This window comes from Carassius auratus, chromosome 18 (genome assembly GCF_003368295.1).
Source record: "Carassius auratus strain Wakin chromosome 18, ASM336829v1, whole genome shotgun sequence".
In the NCBI taxonomy this organism is placed as follows: Eukaryota; Metazoa; Chordata; class Actinopteri; order Cypriniformes; family Cyprinidae; genus Carassius; species Carassius auratus.
Window position 1 is genome coordinate 4,464,968 of NC_039260.1, and position 16,911 is coordinate 4,481,878.

The 16,911-nt window shown below is 37.0% G+C and overlaps 1 protein-coding gene across 3 annotated transcripts in view; it reads left to right on the forward strand.

Moving 5' to 3' along the window:
• sema3d (sema domain, immunoglobulin domain (Ig), short basic domain, secreted, (semaphorin) 3D) overlaps positions 1 to 12,635 on the forward strand; it is a 39,841-nt gene extending 27,206 nt beyond the window's left edge. Inside the window, exons 8-18 of one of the 3 annotated variants that reach the window (XM_026287177.1) lie at positions 295 to 437; positions 2,740 to 2,854; positions 2,983 to 3,052; positions 3,265 to 3,409; positions 3,838 to 4,060; positions 4,511 to 4,599; positions 4,693 to 4,734; positions 5,610 to 5,764; positions 6,872 to 6,936; positions 7,132 to 7,262; positions 11,548 to 12,635. In XM_026287177.1, coding sequence (XP_026142962.1) covers positions 295 to 437; positions 2,740 to 2,854; positions 2,983 to 3,052; positions 3,265 to 3,409; positions 3,838 to 4,060; positions 4,511 to 4,599; positions 4,693 to 4,734; positions 5,610 to 5,764; positions 6,872 to 6,936; positions 7,132 to 7,262; positions 11,548 to 11,925 — 1,556 coding nt within the window. In that variant the 3' untranslated portion in view covers positions 11,926 to 12,635. Of the gene's footprint in view, positions 1 to 294; positions 438 to 2,739; positions 2,855 to 2,982; positions 3,053 to 3,264; positions 3,410 to 3,837; positions 4,061 to 4,510; positions 4,600 to 4,692; positions 4,735 to 4,830; positions 5,587 to 5,606; positions 5,765 to 6,871; positions 6,937 to 7,131; positions 7,263 to 11,547 lie in introns of those variants that run through there. The other 2 variants (XM_026287176.1, XM_026287178.1) reach the window with 2 other exon arrangements.
• Positions 12,636 to 16,911: the final 4,276 nt, after the last annotated feature.

The window sequence follows — 16,911 nt, forward strand, 5'->3', positions numbered from 1 at the left end:
CCTCCTTAATGTTAGAGTTCTTCTAGTGGCTGATGCAATTTAATGGAGTTTAAACCCACACAAGACTATTTCCATTCCTAAACACCCATTAACAGTCTGCTGTGAGTCTAAAAGGAAATGCCTAGCATTTACACTAAACAGTAGGATACAGTTTTGACTTTATACTCAAACAAACAAACAGTGAGTCTTAGCTCCTTTAATAGGCCTCCACACTTTCTTGTGAGTCTTATAAAGTAATAAAGGATTGGTATCACAGAAATAAATGACCAGCTTTTTTCTCTTTTGTCCCAACAGAGGGCAAGTTTATTTCTGCCCATCCCATCGCAGACACCTACAACCCTGATGATGACAAGATTTACTTCTTTTTCCGTGAGGCATCTCGTGATGGGAGGACTACGGACAAGAATGTTCTGTCTCGTGTCGCCCGAATCTGCCGGGTAAGACCTGTCCTCACGCTGCCTGATCAGAGAGGAACTCACCTCATCTCTCTGATCCTTCTTTAGCACATAAGATTAAATGTGCATCCCTTGGGATGAAAGGCTTCCTGGTACATTCCCCTTGATGTGATCTGCTGAAAGCGGACCAAACCACTGTTGTCAGGCAGGGTAAATCATAGCAGAGGTCTGGCCATATAATTGCTGCCAAAGTCGTAGTTAATGATGACAGTGGAAGGCCCCTTGCATAGTGAAATAAGTGTGCTAAGTGACTCCATGTTAACACATTGTGTTCTGCCCATCCCTTAACAACAGTTCACTATGAAGGATGGGGGCGTTAAACAGAAACCATCCATAAATAAGTCAAATTTGAATTCATCTGAAGTCAAGATAAACTATGGGGTACAACAGTTCAAACATCACACTGACCGCAAATGCATCATTTTTACATCCATGAAAAACACTGTGGGAAATGAACTCCATACACAAGGTCGCTCCCTAAAGAAAGTGATTAATTGATTCCCTTCACAAAGGTCTCTTCCACAAGGCTGTCATCAAAGCACACAGAAGATGGAAGTAATTTTGCCATTTGTGATCCTGGGTGGCGATTACTCATAAAAACCTTCAATTCAATTTAATATTATTAGCTACATTTAATCTCTTGTTTTGAACTTGTAAAACCCTCAACATGTACACATTGATAATCAATGCAATAAACAAATGGAATGCATTTTAAACAAAAACATATGGAACATTTTTTTTTTTTTTTTTTTGAAGAAACTAATGTATAGTTTGACTATGCATTATACTGCTTATTAAATACTGTTTTGAGTTACAATTATTGTATTTTGTGAGAAGAAAGAAACCAAATAGTAATATGACCATGAGTGATACAAGAGACATAAAACAGCACTGATACATGTACACTACCATTCAAATTGTAGCGGTATTTGGCCATAAACTACTGGATTCAGGCACGGAGTAAAAACCACCACAATTATAAATTCAGTTTATGATGTGCAAATAAAGAAACTTGCACTATACTGTAGGAAGAATATCAAATCAAGGCAAGGAGCAACCAGGCAATAAGTTGTAAGTCAAATCTATTTAACTTAAATTCAGTACAATCTGGGGTGAGTAAGATTTTATTTTATTTACTTTTATTTGACACTGATGACTACAGTAATGGCTGCCGAAAATTCAGCTTTGCATGACAGAATTTTTTATTATTTTTTTAAATATATTAAGATATTAAGAAGTGTTTAAATTGTAATAAGATTTCACAGTGTTACTCTTTTTGTTTTTACTGTATTTTCCATCAAATAAATGCAACCTTGGTGAACATAAAAGTTCTCTCACAGAAACAATAAAAGTCTTTCTGACCCCAAACTTTTAAATGATTAATATAGAAATTATACGGTTTAAACTGTATGTTGAAAATAGTTATTGATATGCAAAAATATTTCAATGCAGAATGTTGAAATTCAAATGTTGAATAGAGCTCTGTATACATTTGAAGTAATTGTCCATGCAAGTCACCTGTCAGCCTGCAATTAATAAAAAGTCAATGATTTAAAGCAGTTTCCTTAATGCTGTAGGCTCATCCTCCCGGACTGTATGCTATAAAAATTCCAAGCTCTATTGCAAAATTCTTGGGTTGAAGCGGGTGGGTTTTTATAGCTTTAGGAGTGAGCTGTAAAGCTATCCCAGGCCAGATTCCTCACTGGATAACTGGCCTAACACTAGAGAGGGCATCTTTGAAGATTAAAGAATTTGGATAACACCACTCCTAAACCTCTTTTAGGATCTCCACCTCCCTTTTTCTCAAGTGTGTGTGTTATTCAACAAGGATAATTGCAGAGGAGGAATATGTATGTTGCTCTAAGTGGGTGTAGGTGAAATCATCGCAATCCTTTGATTAAACCCTTCTGGCTATAATGAGGAGATTCGTTTAAGTGTTCTCAGCATGTCATCTCGTTCTAAGACCTCTCAGTGCTCTATTGTGCATCTAAAGACATAAACCTGCACTTGAAGAATTCACAAAGAGGGCCGTTATATTCCCATTATAAACTCCCTCACTTGCTCTTCACAATTTCTTAAACTCTCTTTCTTTGTCTCTCCTGTGTGCGAGTTTGTGTACCTCTGAAGTCTGTGTATAACTGAGAGGTTTGTGGTTTTTTTGTAGTCTCATGGTTAATTAGATAAGCTGCACTAATCAGAAGCAAATGCTGGTTTGTCAATTATTATAAAAACTAAAAATTGCTTTCCGCATGATAGAATTAAGAGACTCTCTATGCTCATACAGAATGACATTGGAGGTTTGAGAAGTCTTACCAACAAGTGGACGACATTCCTCAAAGCAAGACTTGTGTGCTCCATTCCTGGACCAGATGGAGTGGACACGCACTTTGATGAGCTCCGTGAGTGATATGTTTTCTGTTCCTGCCCCCTCTCACAAAAACATATTTCAGTTTTATTATACTTCTTAGCATTTAAAAATATGTTCATTTTGATTTTTTTTTTTATTGTGTTTGTGTGTGTGTTACAGAGGACATCTTTCTCCTTCCTAGCAGAGATGAAAGAAATCCAATGGTGTATGGAGTGTTCACCACCACCAGGTGAGACAGCTCCTACAGTGAGGATTTCAATATTTCATTGCTTTTGGTCTGAGTACCATAGCTTGAAATCCATTTTGAAATGTTGATTTGGTATAAAATGATTTGAAATATATTTGATTAGATTATATATTTGTATATTTGGCCACTTGTAATGCCCTTTCTTTTACTGTGGTATTCAAGTTGTTTTGTTTTCAACATTTCTTTGGGGTCAGTTCTATCTTTAAAGGATCAGCGGTATGTGTCTACAACATGGAAGACATCCGTGCTGTGTTTAATGGACCGTATGCTCATAAAGAGGGACCGGACCATCGCTGGGTGGAATATGAAGGCAGAATCCCCTACCCACGACCAGGCACCGTTAGTAACAGTCTATTAGGGGTGGTTTTTATCTCACTTTTAGTCACTGACACTTTGAGTGAGGAGTTTTATACATTACCACTAGAGGGAGACATGACACTATATATAGCTAACACTTTATATACAGTGATTCAAAATTATGTTTACACCAGTGGTGTCCAAACCTGCTCCTGAAAGACATCTATGCTGCAAAGTTTAACTAATTAAACACACTTGAACCAGCTAGTAAAGGTCTTCAGACTCACCAAAAACGCCAAGCATCTGAAGGACGCTGGTCCTACTGGAGCATGATTGGATATTATTTTATTATAATGCCAAAGGCAGTTAAATTACTTCATTTAAGTGCATATTTGTAATATGTACTTCCAGGATGTTTTGCCGTTTTAATAAAAAAATGTATAACTGTAAATTGTATCTTTCTTTCGCAGTGCCCCAGTCGGACATATGATCCTCATATAAAAACGACTAAAGACTTTCCAGATGAAGTCATCAGTTTTATACGGCTGCACCCGTTAATGTACCGCTCTGTGCACCCAATGACGGGCCGGCCAATTTTCACTCGTATCAATACGGAGTATCGGCTTACTCAGATTGTAGTGGACCGCGTAGCAGCTGAGGATGGACAGTATGCTGTTATGTTCTTGGGAACAGGTAAAAAAAAAAAATACAACACAAATGTTACTAGTGATATGTAACAATTAGATATAATGTTGCATTTTGGACCAAGTAAGAAAATAAGATGCATATTTTATTGTAGTATTTTAAAAAGCTTTAATGATCCAGTGAAGTGGCTTCAAAGCAGCATTTTGCTTGTTAACTGTGGTGTCCAAAATGCAGTAAAGGTCTGATACACTTTAAACCATGTACACTGAAAAAAATACTGTTGTAGCAACAATTTTCACAAACAGAAATTGCTTGGAAATGTCACAAATAATTACACATAACAAACTGAATTAAACTTGAAGTTTAGAAGCAGAAGAACTGAAATAGTATTTTCCATTAAAACGAAATAATTTTTTTTTCTATTTTCTTTTTGTTAAACAGTCAGCAGATGGCAGTACAGCTTAAAGTACAGAAATGTGTTCTTGTATGTTTGCACAGATATGGGATCAGTTTTGAAGGTTGTCAGCATCACTCAAGAAAACTGGTCCACAGAGGACATCTTCTTAGAGGAGCTTCAGGTGTTCAAGGTAAATGTTGCAGAGAGGATGAAAAACCAACAACAACACACTAATAAACAAAAAGTTCACCTTCTAACAATATTGGTGTATTTATTTATCCAGAGTCCCTCGCCCATTCTCAACATGGAAATCTCCTCAAAGCAGGTAAGAACAGAAGTTCAAACTTGGTTCTTGTAAACCAAATATTTAGTCTGGGAAATAAAGAAAGAAAATTTAGAATTTCTTAAATGATTTCCTCAGGAATTGACTGTCAGCGTTCACCAGCCAGCTGTTTTAGACATTCTGCAGGACTGTTTAAGAAAATCAAACTCAAGCATAGTCTCATAAAAGATGTGGCCTCCATTGTTTGTGCTGTTTTATCAGAGTCTCACAGATAAGTCTGTTTCTCCAGATTTTTGGCCATTCCTTTCATTTTTTCTTTACACTCCCATTAGTCCAATTATCTCTTATTATCTTTAGGAGTTCATGGTTAAGTTTGCAGTTCACCCAAAAAGCTTTTGTCCTCCTTTCTACTTCAAAGAGATAGAACCTTATGGTTACATCAGCGGGCCACTTGACCAATTCTTACAACAATTATTATTTAAAGGCTTTTTCTTTTTAATAGCATATGATACTATTATGGATAATACAGAGGTTGGTTGGATACTTTGTCTCATTATCTGATCAACATTTGACATCTGCCTTTATTTCGCTACGGTGAATACTACCACTTTAAACCATTAAATGGTTTCAAATAAGTTCCTGAACATCATTTTCTTTTACAAGGGTATTTTATGTGAAGCTCTGCTGTGACCCCCTGATTTTTTTCAGACTCATGCTGAGAGAAAAGCAATAGCACCACAACTTTTATTGTAAATGTTGTTTGCTTATTTCTCTGAGTCACATGTACACATGCTTATTTTGAGAGTTTCCTAGACCAAAAAGACAAATTATACTGTGAGAGTTTGCTCCAGTAAGCACTTTTTTTTTGTCATTGCACCTGGTTTAGTACTTTGTTTATGTGTGTGTGTGTGCAGCAGCAGCTGTTTGTTGGAGGAAGCGACGGGTTGGTGCAGGTGTCCCTTCACAGGTGCCATATTTATGGGCAGGGCTGTGCAGAATGCTGCCTGGCTAGAGACCCCTACTGCGCTTGGGATGGCACCCAGTGCTCCAGATACATTCCAGCCTCCAAAAGGTAACACACACATGAACCGATAAAGCCATTGTCCCATAGAGTCGATGCAAAGCCTTGACATTGATTCACAGAGTCAGCACTTCTGTTTAACTGTTCTGTCTTCTTATCGGCACACACAAAAACGCAAAGCCACGTGTGTCCTACAATATCCCAGAGATGTGCACTGTTCGCAGTTTGGTGAGGTTTTTGGGATAGCAGAAAGTTAAGAGAGAGAGGGTGGTGCCCTCTTTCTGACCTACTTCTCCAGGGTGAGTTGTTTCCTGGAGTTCAGCACAGGGAAGAAAATGATAAATATTTGATTTTTCCTGTGCCATAGGGTGTAGTGGGACTGGACTGGACAGGCAAATTGATTAAAGTTGCTTTGTTGTTGAGATGATGTATGTGAGCTGCCAGAGAAGTTTTCTTGCCCTTTCTCTCCCTGGCTCTCTGGTCTGCCACTGACGCAAGGAGGCCAGGTCAGTCCTGCAGAGAGAGCGAGCCAGCAAGACACACAGAGAGAGGAATTTTAGTTTGTTTTGGAGATTATTTGGCTGTCAGCTGGCTCTGTTTGAAATACGCTTTGTGGCTTCATTAAGATTCACTGAAGTTTGTTGTACTGGACAACAAATGGACAGAAAGAGCTAAAGATATTTTTAGAAAAATGTCTTGTTCTGAAGATTAAACTTTAGATCAGCCAGTTTGGATATTTTTATTTTAATTGCTCTTGCTATTTTGGATTTATAATTGATTGATATAGTGGTTCTCAACCTTTTTGGCTCCATTATCTACAACAATATTCATAGACCCCAAGACACACTTTTTCAGTTGTTGTGATTTTCTCTAAGGATTTTCAAAATATTTTCACATAATTTCTACCCAATAAAATATTTTATAGCTTGGCATAACAAGAAGAATGCATATCCATTTTACAAATTCTGTGTCTGAAAATGTTATTCTGATCAGTTATGTTTGAATGTTTATGAATGGATTTTGAACAATATTAAAAACTCAAGCTGTATTTGCCCAAATTTGATCAGCAGCTCTTTAAATGTTTTTGTTGTTTAAGAAGTCTTAAATGTGATTAAAATGAATCTGAATCTTAAAAAACCTTTTTACTTGTGCTTACAGGAGGGCCAGAAGGCAGGATATCAAACATGGAGACCCATCCAGGCATTGCTGGGACACAGAGGATGGTAAGGAGGCATATGTGTGCTTGTGCGCATATGGAGCATAAAAGCACTAAAAGCTCGGTTTTGTTTTAAGATGTTGCATTGTCCTGTGGGGCTCACCTAATGGATCTCAAAACTAACCTAAAAAATACCTTTACTGTCTTTCTGATTTGCTGATCTCTCTCTCTCTCTCTCTCTCTCTCTCTTTGGTGGTGTTAGGGAGGAATGTCGAGGAGAAGGTGTTGTATGGAGTAGAGAGTAACTCCTCTTTTCTTGAGTGCGTTTCAAAATCCCAGCAGGCCTTGATTCGCTGGTTCATACTGAAGCCAGGAGCGGACCACCGTCAAGAGGTAAAATCAACACACATCTGACTCAGTCTGTGCCTTTGTTATTCACACACTTTCTTGGCTCTCTCTATATTTCTTTTCTTTTTGGTCAGTTAGTAAGTAGTTAGTTACACTACAAATGTAAATATTTTATAAGTATTTTAAAATATTTTAATTTAATATATAAAATATTAAAATAAAATATTTTAAAACCTAATTGATATATTTCACTTTAGATCGGATGCAAAGAGTAAAATTATTTGGCAAAAAATATTTGATTAATTATTTTGTTTACATGAACAATATTAACAAAACCAATAAAAATTCACTAAATTAATGGTTTTACCATACAATATATATTTTTTAAAAATCGCTGTTTTGTTACGCGGTGTTTTAAACATCACTTAGCATAAATATATAAAATATAGCCTGGGCATATTCCAGTCATAGTTTCTCTTTCATAACAATATCTTTTCAATATCACACAGTAGGCTTTTTATGATTGGATACACTCTAGAAGCTGATTTACAGTAACTCTAAACACCCTGATACTAAGGAAAAATAAATGTGTTACTAATTCTAAAGATCATCTTACTTAAAAATGTGTTATAACCGAGAAACTGTTATAACATATAGAAACTGGAACAGTTCTACTGGTAATCGTGAAAATGGCCTGAGGCTTAGAAACTGAGGGAACACAAACAGAGATACAGAACACAACAGTGCTGTCAAGAAGTGACCTTCTCTTGTGGATTCATCTCTCTTATTCAGTATTTTACACCTACGCATTTAATCTCATCTCCTCTCATCTTCATTGCTGTCGACTGGGAGTCACGCACCTGGGTGACATGCATATCTTACTTTAGAAACACATACAAATACTTTCGTCTTTCAGATATCTTTGTCCCTTTAAACTGCCTGAGGGAGTTTATTTGTGCTATCTTCTAAAACAGATGTATGCAGCATTTGTGAAAAGCAGTCCTTTCAAGTGAGTAGTAATGGAGCTATGTGTGAAGTGGAAAGGTCGTAGTGCGGATGCAGAGGTCATTTTAACCTTGTGTCGTGGGGGTCTCTTGTCTTTATTAGCTTTGATGAATAGACGGGGGCCAAAACCTGACTCTGGAGTGGTAGATCAGCATATTCTTTTATTGATCCATCACCACAACAATTAGTCCCAACAGGAATGTGTGTCTGTGTGTGTGAGAGAGAAAAAAATTGATTTGAAGATACGTTTGGGAAGGCATGACACCAGAAGGTCAAATCTCAGCACAAATGTCACAGGGTAGATGCAATTCAAGAAAAAAACATGCCGTTTGCTGCTTTTAGAAATATCCTGCTGCCCCTCGTTTCAAGTAAACATTACTCCTGCTATGATGCATTGTTTTGTTTTAGTTTCCCTTCCTGCTTTTCTTCTCCTCCTTTCTTTGTCTTGTCTTTCCCACAGCTCAGGACGACTCCCTACCACACAGCTGCCCAAAACACCTGCAACACACGCACAATCTCACACATGTGGTGCAAATCTTAAAATATCAGCCCACACTTCACCTCGTAAAAGACAACAATGAATGATAGAAGAGAAAACCGCACTTGGGGGTTCGTGTGAATGTTTATCGGATCATAGTAAACTGATATCTGGTTGCAATAACAGAATAGACCCTTAATATCCCAAATAGATGAGAACACTATGGGATGGGAACTCTAAAGAATTTATTTATTCTGGTTATTCTAGTTCTGATTTTAGCTCTTTAATAATTCTATAAAAACAATTAACTTGTGTAATTCTTAAAAAATGCCTATACTTTGATTTTGTTGAAAAAAAAAAGCTAATTCTAAATGCATTAAAGGGTGATATACTCTTAAAAATAATTAGGCCTGTCTTAAGATTTATGTATTTTAATTTAATAAATGAAGCAAGAAAAAGTAAGTTTAACTGAAAATTTAGTGTTTACTGTTGTCCTGACAATCAGTGTTGTTAAAAGTGCTATATGAATAAAGGTGACTTGACTTGACTCAAATCATAGTACTAATACCCTGAATGTTTCTTAAATATGATTTAACTATGTTTATATATTTATCATCAATAAATCTAAAATATTATGCAAACCAATCTCATACATTTTAACTAAATTAATATTGCTTGATCTAGCCATATTTGAACCATGTTCAACTAATTCAATTTAATTGTTTTCCAAATGAACACATTTAATGTATGCTAATAAAATCCAAATGATGCAGGGCTGACATGAAAACAGCAAAGTTTTAGTCTAAAGTTTAAAACGATTAAGTATGCAGCATATTTTATTATGACAGGCTGAGATTCTGGAACTATTAACAGAACCAAACGTCATGAATATCTTGCCAGTATTATTTTAAATCTCAATAAGAACCTGTTAATGACTACCATTTCTAAACAGGCTGTTCTCGCTCCTTCATGCCTTCTCTCTCTCTTTTTCCCTCCATTCCTCTACCCATTTTTTCCACACTCTTCACTACCCTCTTTTTACAACTAAATATAATTTCCCATAGGACTGTGGGTCACCGGCAGGCCAGCTCGTATTTGAGATGTGCTACAGATCCTGTGTTGAAGGTTCCAGACCTTCTCTCTTTTTCTCAAAACCCACAGCCAGATCCAGCGGTATCTGGAGGGGCCGCAGACAGACAGAGGCCTCGTATCATGGTTTTAATGCCTTTGACCCGGCTCTGAGACTGATGCTGCACTTAAACCTGTGTCTGTGATCAGAGGCCAGTTTCCTCCTGCCCTCCAGTAAAACCTTCAGTGGGAGTTACACGCTGTGATATACTGCCGAGATACGAAACATAGTCACACACATACACCTAAAACACACCCACTCACCAGAACATCTCCAAGTCATACACACGCATTTCATCTTGACTCTCGTGTGCCCTTAGCTTTATGTTTTAGTTCCAGCTGTCACAGGTGCTGCAGACAGTGCGAAACTGCCCAATTTCCTCTCATTCCTGACACGTTTCTGCAAGGTATCACTTAAAAGTCACTCTCCAAATTTAAAGTGCAAATATATAAAGAGTTGTTCAGTGAAATTATGGCTATTGCATTTCCTTGAAGCGTCCTTTAGATGGCGGATAGATAACCATAAGACAATGCATCGGTAAGCGGTTGGTGTGTTTTTACAGGGATTCAGTATGCTTTGAAGATTTCTTTCCCTCCTCTTCGTACTGCACAGCTGTATTGATTTAGTCCACGACAACAGTGTGACTAGCAGGAGAAATCAGCAGGCTCAGAAACACAGATAACAGAAATTCTTTTTAAAGAGTGAAAAAGAATAAGCAGCATGGAACGGAAGGGAAGGGAGATGAAAAGATGGAAATCTGGTATTTAAAGAGAGAAAAATATTAGAAAATATTAGCGTGATTTAAAATGGTGGAGATTACTGGTTTATGAATAAATTATTTTGAATCCCTTATTTTAAATGATTCAGCAAAACTGATTCATTTGACTAAATCGAAATCTGTAAAAAAAAGATCTTTCTTTGCTTGAGAGCATCAACCTTGAACCTAAATTTATAATAAATATGCATAATCCAATGCAAATATGCTTTATTTATACTAAATCATAAAGATTGTGACATCAGCAGCCTTTAAAACTAAACTATATAACTTTGGCCCATTATGATCTAAAACTAAATCTGAATGCCTCTTACTGAATAATGTTTCATGGATAGATGTGGTTAAAGTCACAGATGGATATAGAACATCTCATCTGTTTTGCTGCTGTTTTTACAAACATTACTTTGAACAAATTTTCAGCTTCGCACAAGGACTTTTTACATGATGAATCAAGTGAATCAAAATGATGAATATATATTTTTTATTATTCATATGAATTAATCAGATTTCACAAACATGTCAGAGGTCACCAGAAAGATGGAACCTTGGATATAGATTAGTGCAATAGATCATGCAAACACGCTGAAATCACAAGACCAGGGGCATAACACTACTCTGACCCTTTTTCTTTGGTATTTCTCCCTCAGTAGCATTAACATGTGGTCAACTTGTCTAATTTGTCTAATTAGTATCTAATGATCAATCAGATAGTGTAATGTGAGGTCAACAGGAAATGGAGCGCGGAGGTTAAAGACTGATCTCTGACCTTGAAGGAGTCTCGCTTTGGGATCCTGGGCAGAATGATTTATGAGAATAAACCCAGCAAGTGACACATACAATCACTGCTTGGCTGTGAATAAGCTGTTGTGTGTGTCCAAGAAAGTATTTGTTGATATGGTTTATTTTTTATGAAAGAATCAGTAATTCTGTGTATTTGTTGCAGATCAAACCGGATGAGCGTGTGCTGATAACCGAGCGAGGTTTGCTGATTCGTTTGCTCCAGCATAGCGATGCGGGTTCATACTTCTGCACCTCCCAGGAGCACAGCTTCACCAGTACCCTCCTCCACCTCTCTCTTCACGTCCTGGACCACGGACAGATCCAAGCACACCAACCTGCAACACGGGAATCATCAGATAATCCGCCTGTGACCGAACCCCGTCAGCGCTATAAGGACTTCTTGCGCATGATGAGTGTTCCTGTGCGCTCTCTGGATGAGTACTGCGAAACGCTCTGGCACAAAGAGAAGAAGCAAAAACAGAAGGGCAAATGGAAGCATGTTCAAGAGCTCCGCAAGAGCAGGAACCGACGCCACCACTAGAGGCGCCAAGGAGGCCTGGAATTGAGTGTGAGGTTAGACGGGTCACAATGCCCTTGGAGCCTCTGGATTTGGATTAAATTAAACATAAACCAAATACAAAGACAGATATTAATCATCTCTTGACCAATCGAGTAAAAAATCTTTCAGAAATATCAGTGAAATGACACATTAGTCTTTTTTTTTTTTTTCTTTGGACCAGTCCATTAAAAAACTGAAACGGAGACTATTTGCCGATTAAAAAATTTTCCTATGGCAAAAATGCCCACTTGAACACAAGTCATCTTGTCTGATCTTGAAAATGTGTCAAAATCTATTAGTTTTGTTAAAGCCCCTTTGGGAAAGGAATGGTATACTAAAATTATATTCCTGTAAATCTATAAACAGTGTTCAAAACAAAGATTTTTCCAGTCTAAAAATGTCTGGAATGGGGACGCTTTAATTTTAACTAAGAATAAAATTGCGTTCATGTTGAATGTATGTAAATATTTATATTATATAATTTGTACATGAGATTGTGCATGCTTTAGGATTATTTACATAGAATTCTCTTTTGAGAGTACAATTTTAACCAAGCATTTAAGTTTCACTGAGTAAATTACATTATTTTTGTATTTTTGCAATGTGTGTTACTGTAGGTAATTTGTTTACTGCATACGACAATATTTAAAATTCCCATGGTTTTGAAATAAACTGTTTTTATTTCTACTTAACTGTGCAAAAATACAGCTTTTTTATTGAAAATTGTAGAGTTTTTATCTTACCATTTAGATAAAAATTGAGTTTTGATACCAGACTATATTATTTCTGTCTCACTCACTGTTCCTCCCCCAGGGTCTCCAATATCTATCTCCCTCAGGATACAAAACCATTTAAGGGTTTAACACAAGAGTTCAATAAATGTGACGTAATATAGATTAAACAACATGACCCCATATCTCTGCCACAGCATCATAATCACAAGTACGCACAGACACACACTCCAGGCACAGTTATATCTCATAACCCATGACTTTACATCTGAACGAGAGTCACGCAGTGCTGCTGTTATGATTGATCTGAGAGATTCATCACTGGACGGCGTTTCTCTGAGGTCAAGCTGCCTCAGCTCAGGTTAGAGAGGGAGTGAACTCCTCGCACATACTTTACAATAGCGCGTGACCTCAGATAACCTCATTGCCTGAAGGATGTGTGCTTGTGTTTTCAAGGTAAGAGCTCCTCTCCAATCAGGGTTACTCATCTCCTCCATCGTTTGGTCAATAGTGCATGCCGTGCCCTGCTGAGGAAGTCAAGGTCAGTAGGTCACAATCGCACACACAAATCCACACGCACAAATTCAATGCATCTTAAAGGGAGAAAATAAACAACAGTTGAATCCTTTATAAACCTAATTCATAATCATTTTACACAAGTAAGTCTTAAATGAACAACATTGTGCCAGAACGCCAACATGTGATCCGTCTTTGCTCTGGGTTTGACAACAAGGGCTTTCTGTCTGATTCGGGGCACAGCCACGGACGGCAGTGACAACCACATGTGGAGTGCAATGAAATGGAAATGACTGTTTCTGGGCTGATGGGAGAACTCATTTATCAGTGCTAAAGTCTTGAGTAATACCGCTTTCTCTTCCTGTGCATCCCGCTATGGCCAAGACAAGCAGAAAGTGATCTTTTCTCTCCAGAATGCCCTCCTGTAGTGGTAATCACTGGAGCTCTTTAACCATACAAGAGCATCTATTGACAAAGATGTTCTGCTTCGAGCTGAGGCAGGTCAAAGGTGGAGCTGGTTGATGGAACGAGAGAGAAACGGACAGACAGAGCATGAGGGGGTTAAATTGGATAGATTAGGCTCAGCTGGGTGTTGTCTATACGAACACGCTTCTTTGCTTAGAATCGTATATTTAAATTCTGCTGCTTATGAGTAAAGGAAAACTGCAATTAAAATACATTTTAGTTGGAATAAAAAAAGTTTATATTTATTTATTTTGTTTTAACTGATTTTTATTTTATTTTACTTTCGCTTTTTCACAATGGTATAATACTGTGGTGTTTTGTATATGAATCTTAGTTTCGTAAAAAAAAAAAAAAAAAAAAAAAGGGAAAAAATATTATTTTTAATAATTTATTGCATCTTACGTGTTTTCTCAGTGATGCCCCTCAACTTGGAAACTAAAGAAAATCACACTCATAATTACAACTTGCATTAAACTTCTAAATTTGATCTTACATGATTTGAAGTCACCATATGAACTGAAGGCCACAAAAGAGCCAGTCTGGCCTGATGGGCAAGGTCTAGATGGTCTTGGTAGAAATTAGTGTGGTTGCCTCAGTCATTCATATTCCTTCTAGTCTTTTGGAAGATGTCGAGACTAAATTGGGCCACAGTTTTGCTACTTGGCTCAGATTTTACATATTTTAACCAATGCTGGTTGCCTTCTTATGAAAGTAAAGATGCTTTGCCCAGCTACCATGTGTTTGGTTGGACTGTGATCTGAAATGTCTCCTTTGTTTAGTATGCTAACTGATCATTTCATCATTACAGCATCACATTTTCTGTAAAAAAAACTGATGCTTTAACACAAATCCAATGATATGTATGTAATATGCTTAGTGAATTGAAAGTGCTTTAGCTGCACTTTCTTCAGGTAAAGTTGGGTTTAATACCATATGTAGATTATATGCATATGATGCTGAACAGTTTTGAAAACAATAATTTTGTGTAACTAACAAGTACAATGCATGCTTGATACAAACCTATAGCATCGTATAGTGGTATAATTAATTGACTAGATGTGCAACCATAATACAGACTCTGCTGTAGGTCAGTCCACTCATGATCTCAGAAAGTGCACATGTTTGCAGATATGAGTGCACACATGTCATGACTCAAACTAACTAATGCATCTTACACTCTCCCAGTGGACGCAGGACACCACGATGACCGTGTCCTCTACAGGACAAAGACAAAAAGATGATTTATGAGACCTGGAATGAAAGCACATACCATTTCAAGCAGCATTATCATAACCATATAATGTTGCTTCTGCTCCAGCTGAGATCTGAGTATTTGAGGAATGTGTGGTTGTATCATCAGTAGTTGTATTCAGTGTTTTAGTGTTATTCTCTCCTGCGGTGAATCCGGCACACAGGGTTCATGAATTCCTTACGGCAAGCCAAAAGCCTGTGGAGAGGAGAAAAGAGGGATATAGATAATTATATGATCTTCATGTGGAATGGGTGTTCTACAGTATTCTGCTTGAATTAATTTATCGTTGAAAAGGGAGAAATGTTGTGTTGGTTTCTTATCTATCATTCTCGGCTCTGTTGTTGAGTTTATAAAAGCACTTGCTCTCTCGCTCTCTCTTTGTTAACAAAGCTGATGAATATTTCAGACTGTGCGTTTGAGAGTTTTTGAAGCTTCATGGTTTATTTAATAGCCGGAAACAAATTGGAGCACCTATCTCAAGAAACCAGTGGAAAACTAGAGGCCTGTTGTTATTCTTGCTTATAAATTTAACATTTTTTTTTTCTATTATCGTGTCTAGTATCAACTGATGCACATCAATATTTTCATATTAGTAATAAACATCAATGTAAGCAGATATAAGTGGTCAGATGGACATGAAAAAACAAATACATTCAATTGAATTGGGCATAATCCACAGGAAGTTGAACTGCAATGACAGGAAGTAGAATTTATTCTGGGAAATGCATTCGGAGAAAATATGTGTATATAAATAGTACTGTTTGTTAATGTTTTTGCAAGTAATATTGAGGAATATTATTACAGTTTTAAGTTATTGTTTTCTATTTTAATATATTTTAAATGTTATTGTATTCTGAATTTTCAGCATGATTCCTCCAGTCTTCAGTGTCACACGATCCTTCAGAAATCATTCAATTTGTCGACTTGCTGAAGAAACTTTTATTTGATTAACATTATGAATTAATTTAACTCAATTCACTTTTTATTTAAAGTGTCCTTGCTGAACAAAAAAAAGGAGAGAAAGAAGACTAAAACAACAGCATGTAAATATTAGAAACAAGGAATATTGATAAAATTGTACATAATTCTTTGAGCTATGACTGATTTGAATCATTTATTTGCGTATAAGCGTCAAAACACACACAGGCATGTTTGTGTGTATTTAGACGCAGGAGCTGAAAGCACTGACTTCTCAAAACAAATGTCATGGAAAAAAGTAGAGGATTGAGATATCAAGGAGGTACAAGGTGTGTTTGGCAGAATATAACAGGGCAATTACGCTGCTCCAGATGTGTACAGCAGCGCTGACAGACACAAAGAGAGAGAGCAGCTTCCTTTAAGCCAGTGACAAGAGAGGAATATTGATAGTGTCCTTAGGGAAGAAGGGAAGGAGGAATGTATGATGGAGAGAGAAACAGTTGTTACCTCTGAGGGTGTAATGACTACCTGTGCAGCTCACACCTGATTTATGCCTTCACCTGAGCGCTGCCACGACACGCTACACACACACACACACACACACACACACACACCCACACACCTGTGGAGTGATGGCTTCATTCACAGGATACATTTGTATGTCTGTGTTTAAGAAAGCATCTTCATTTTCCAAGTACCACCATCTCTGACATTACAGGCCACAGCTGGTTTAAGATCTGAACAATATAGGCCTGTAAATACAGAGAATTCCTTTATTCCACCCACAATGATAAGAAAGGTGCCATTAGGGTTACACAAACTACACTAAAATAATGCAATAAACATTAAAATAAAATGTATAACCTTAAAAAAAAAAAAAGTAATTTAAAATTTCACACAAAACACCCTAAAGCACATAACTGATTGCAAAATGATAAAATATCATCGCATAAGATTTTGGAAAGATCCCTATACCATTACCTTACAAGGTGGCAAGGTGGCTCATACATTGTGAATAGAATAGCATTAATTTTGTGAAAAGATTAATTAGGATTTGACATTCACGTCATCAATAAAGAACAAAAT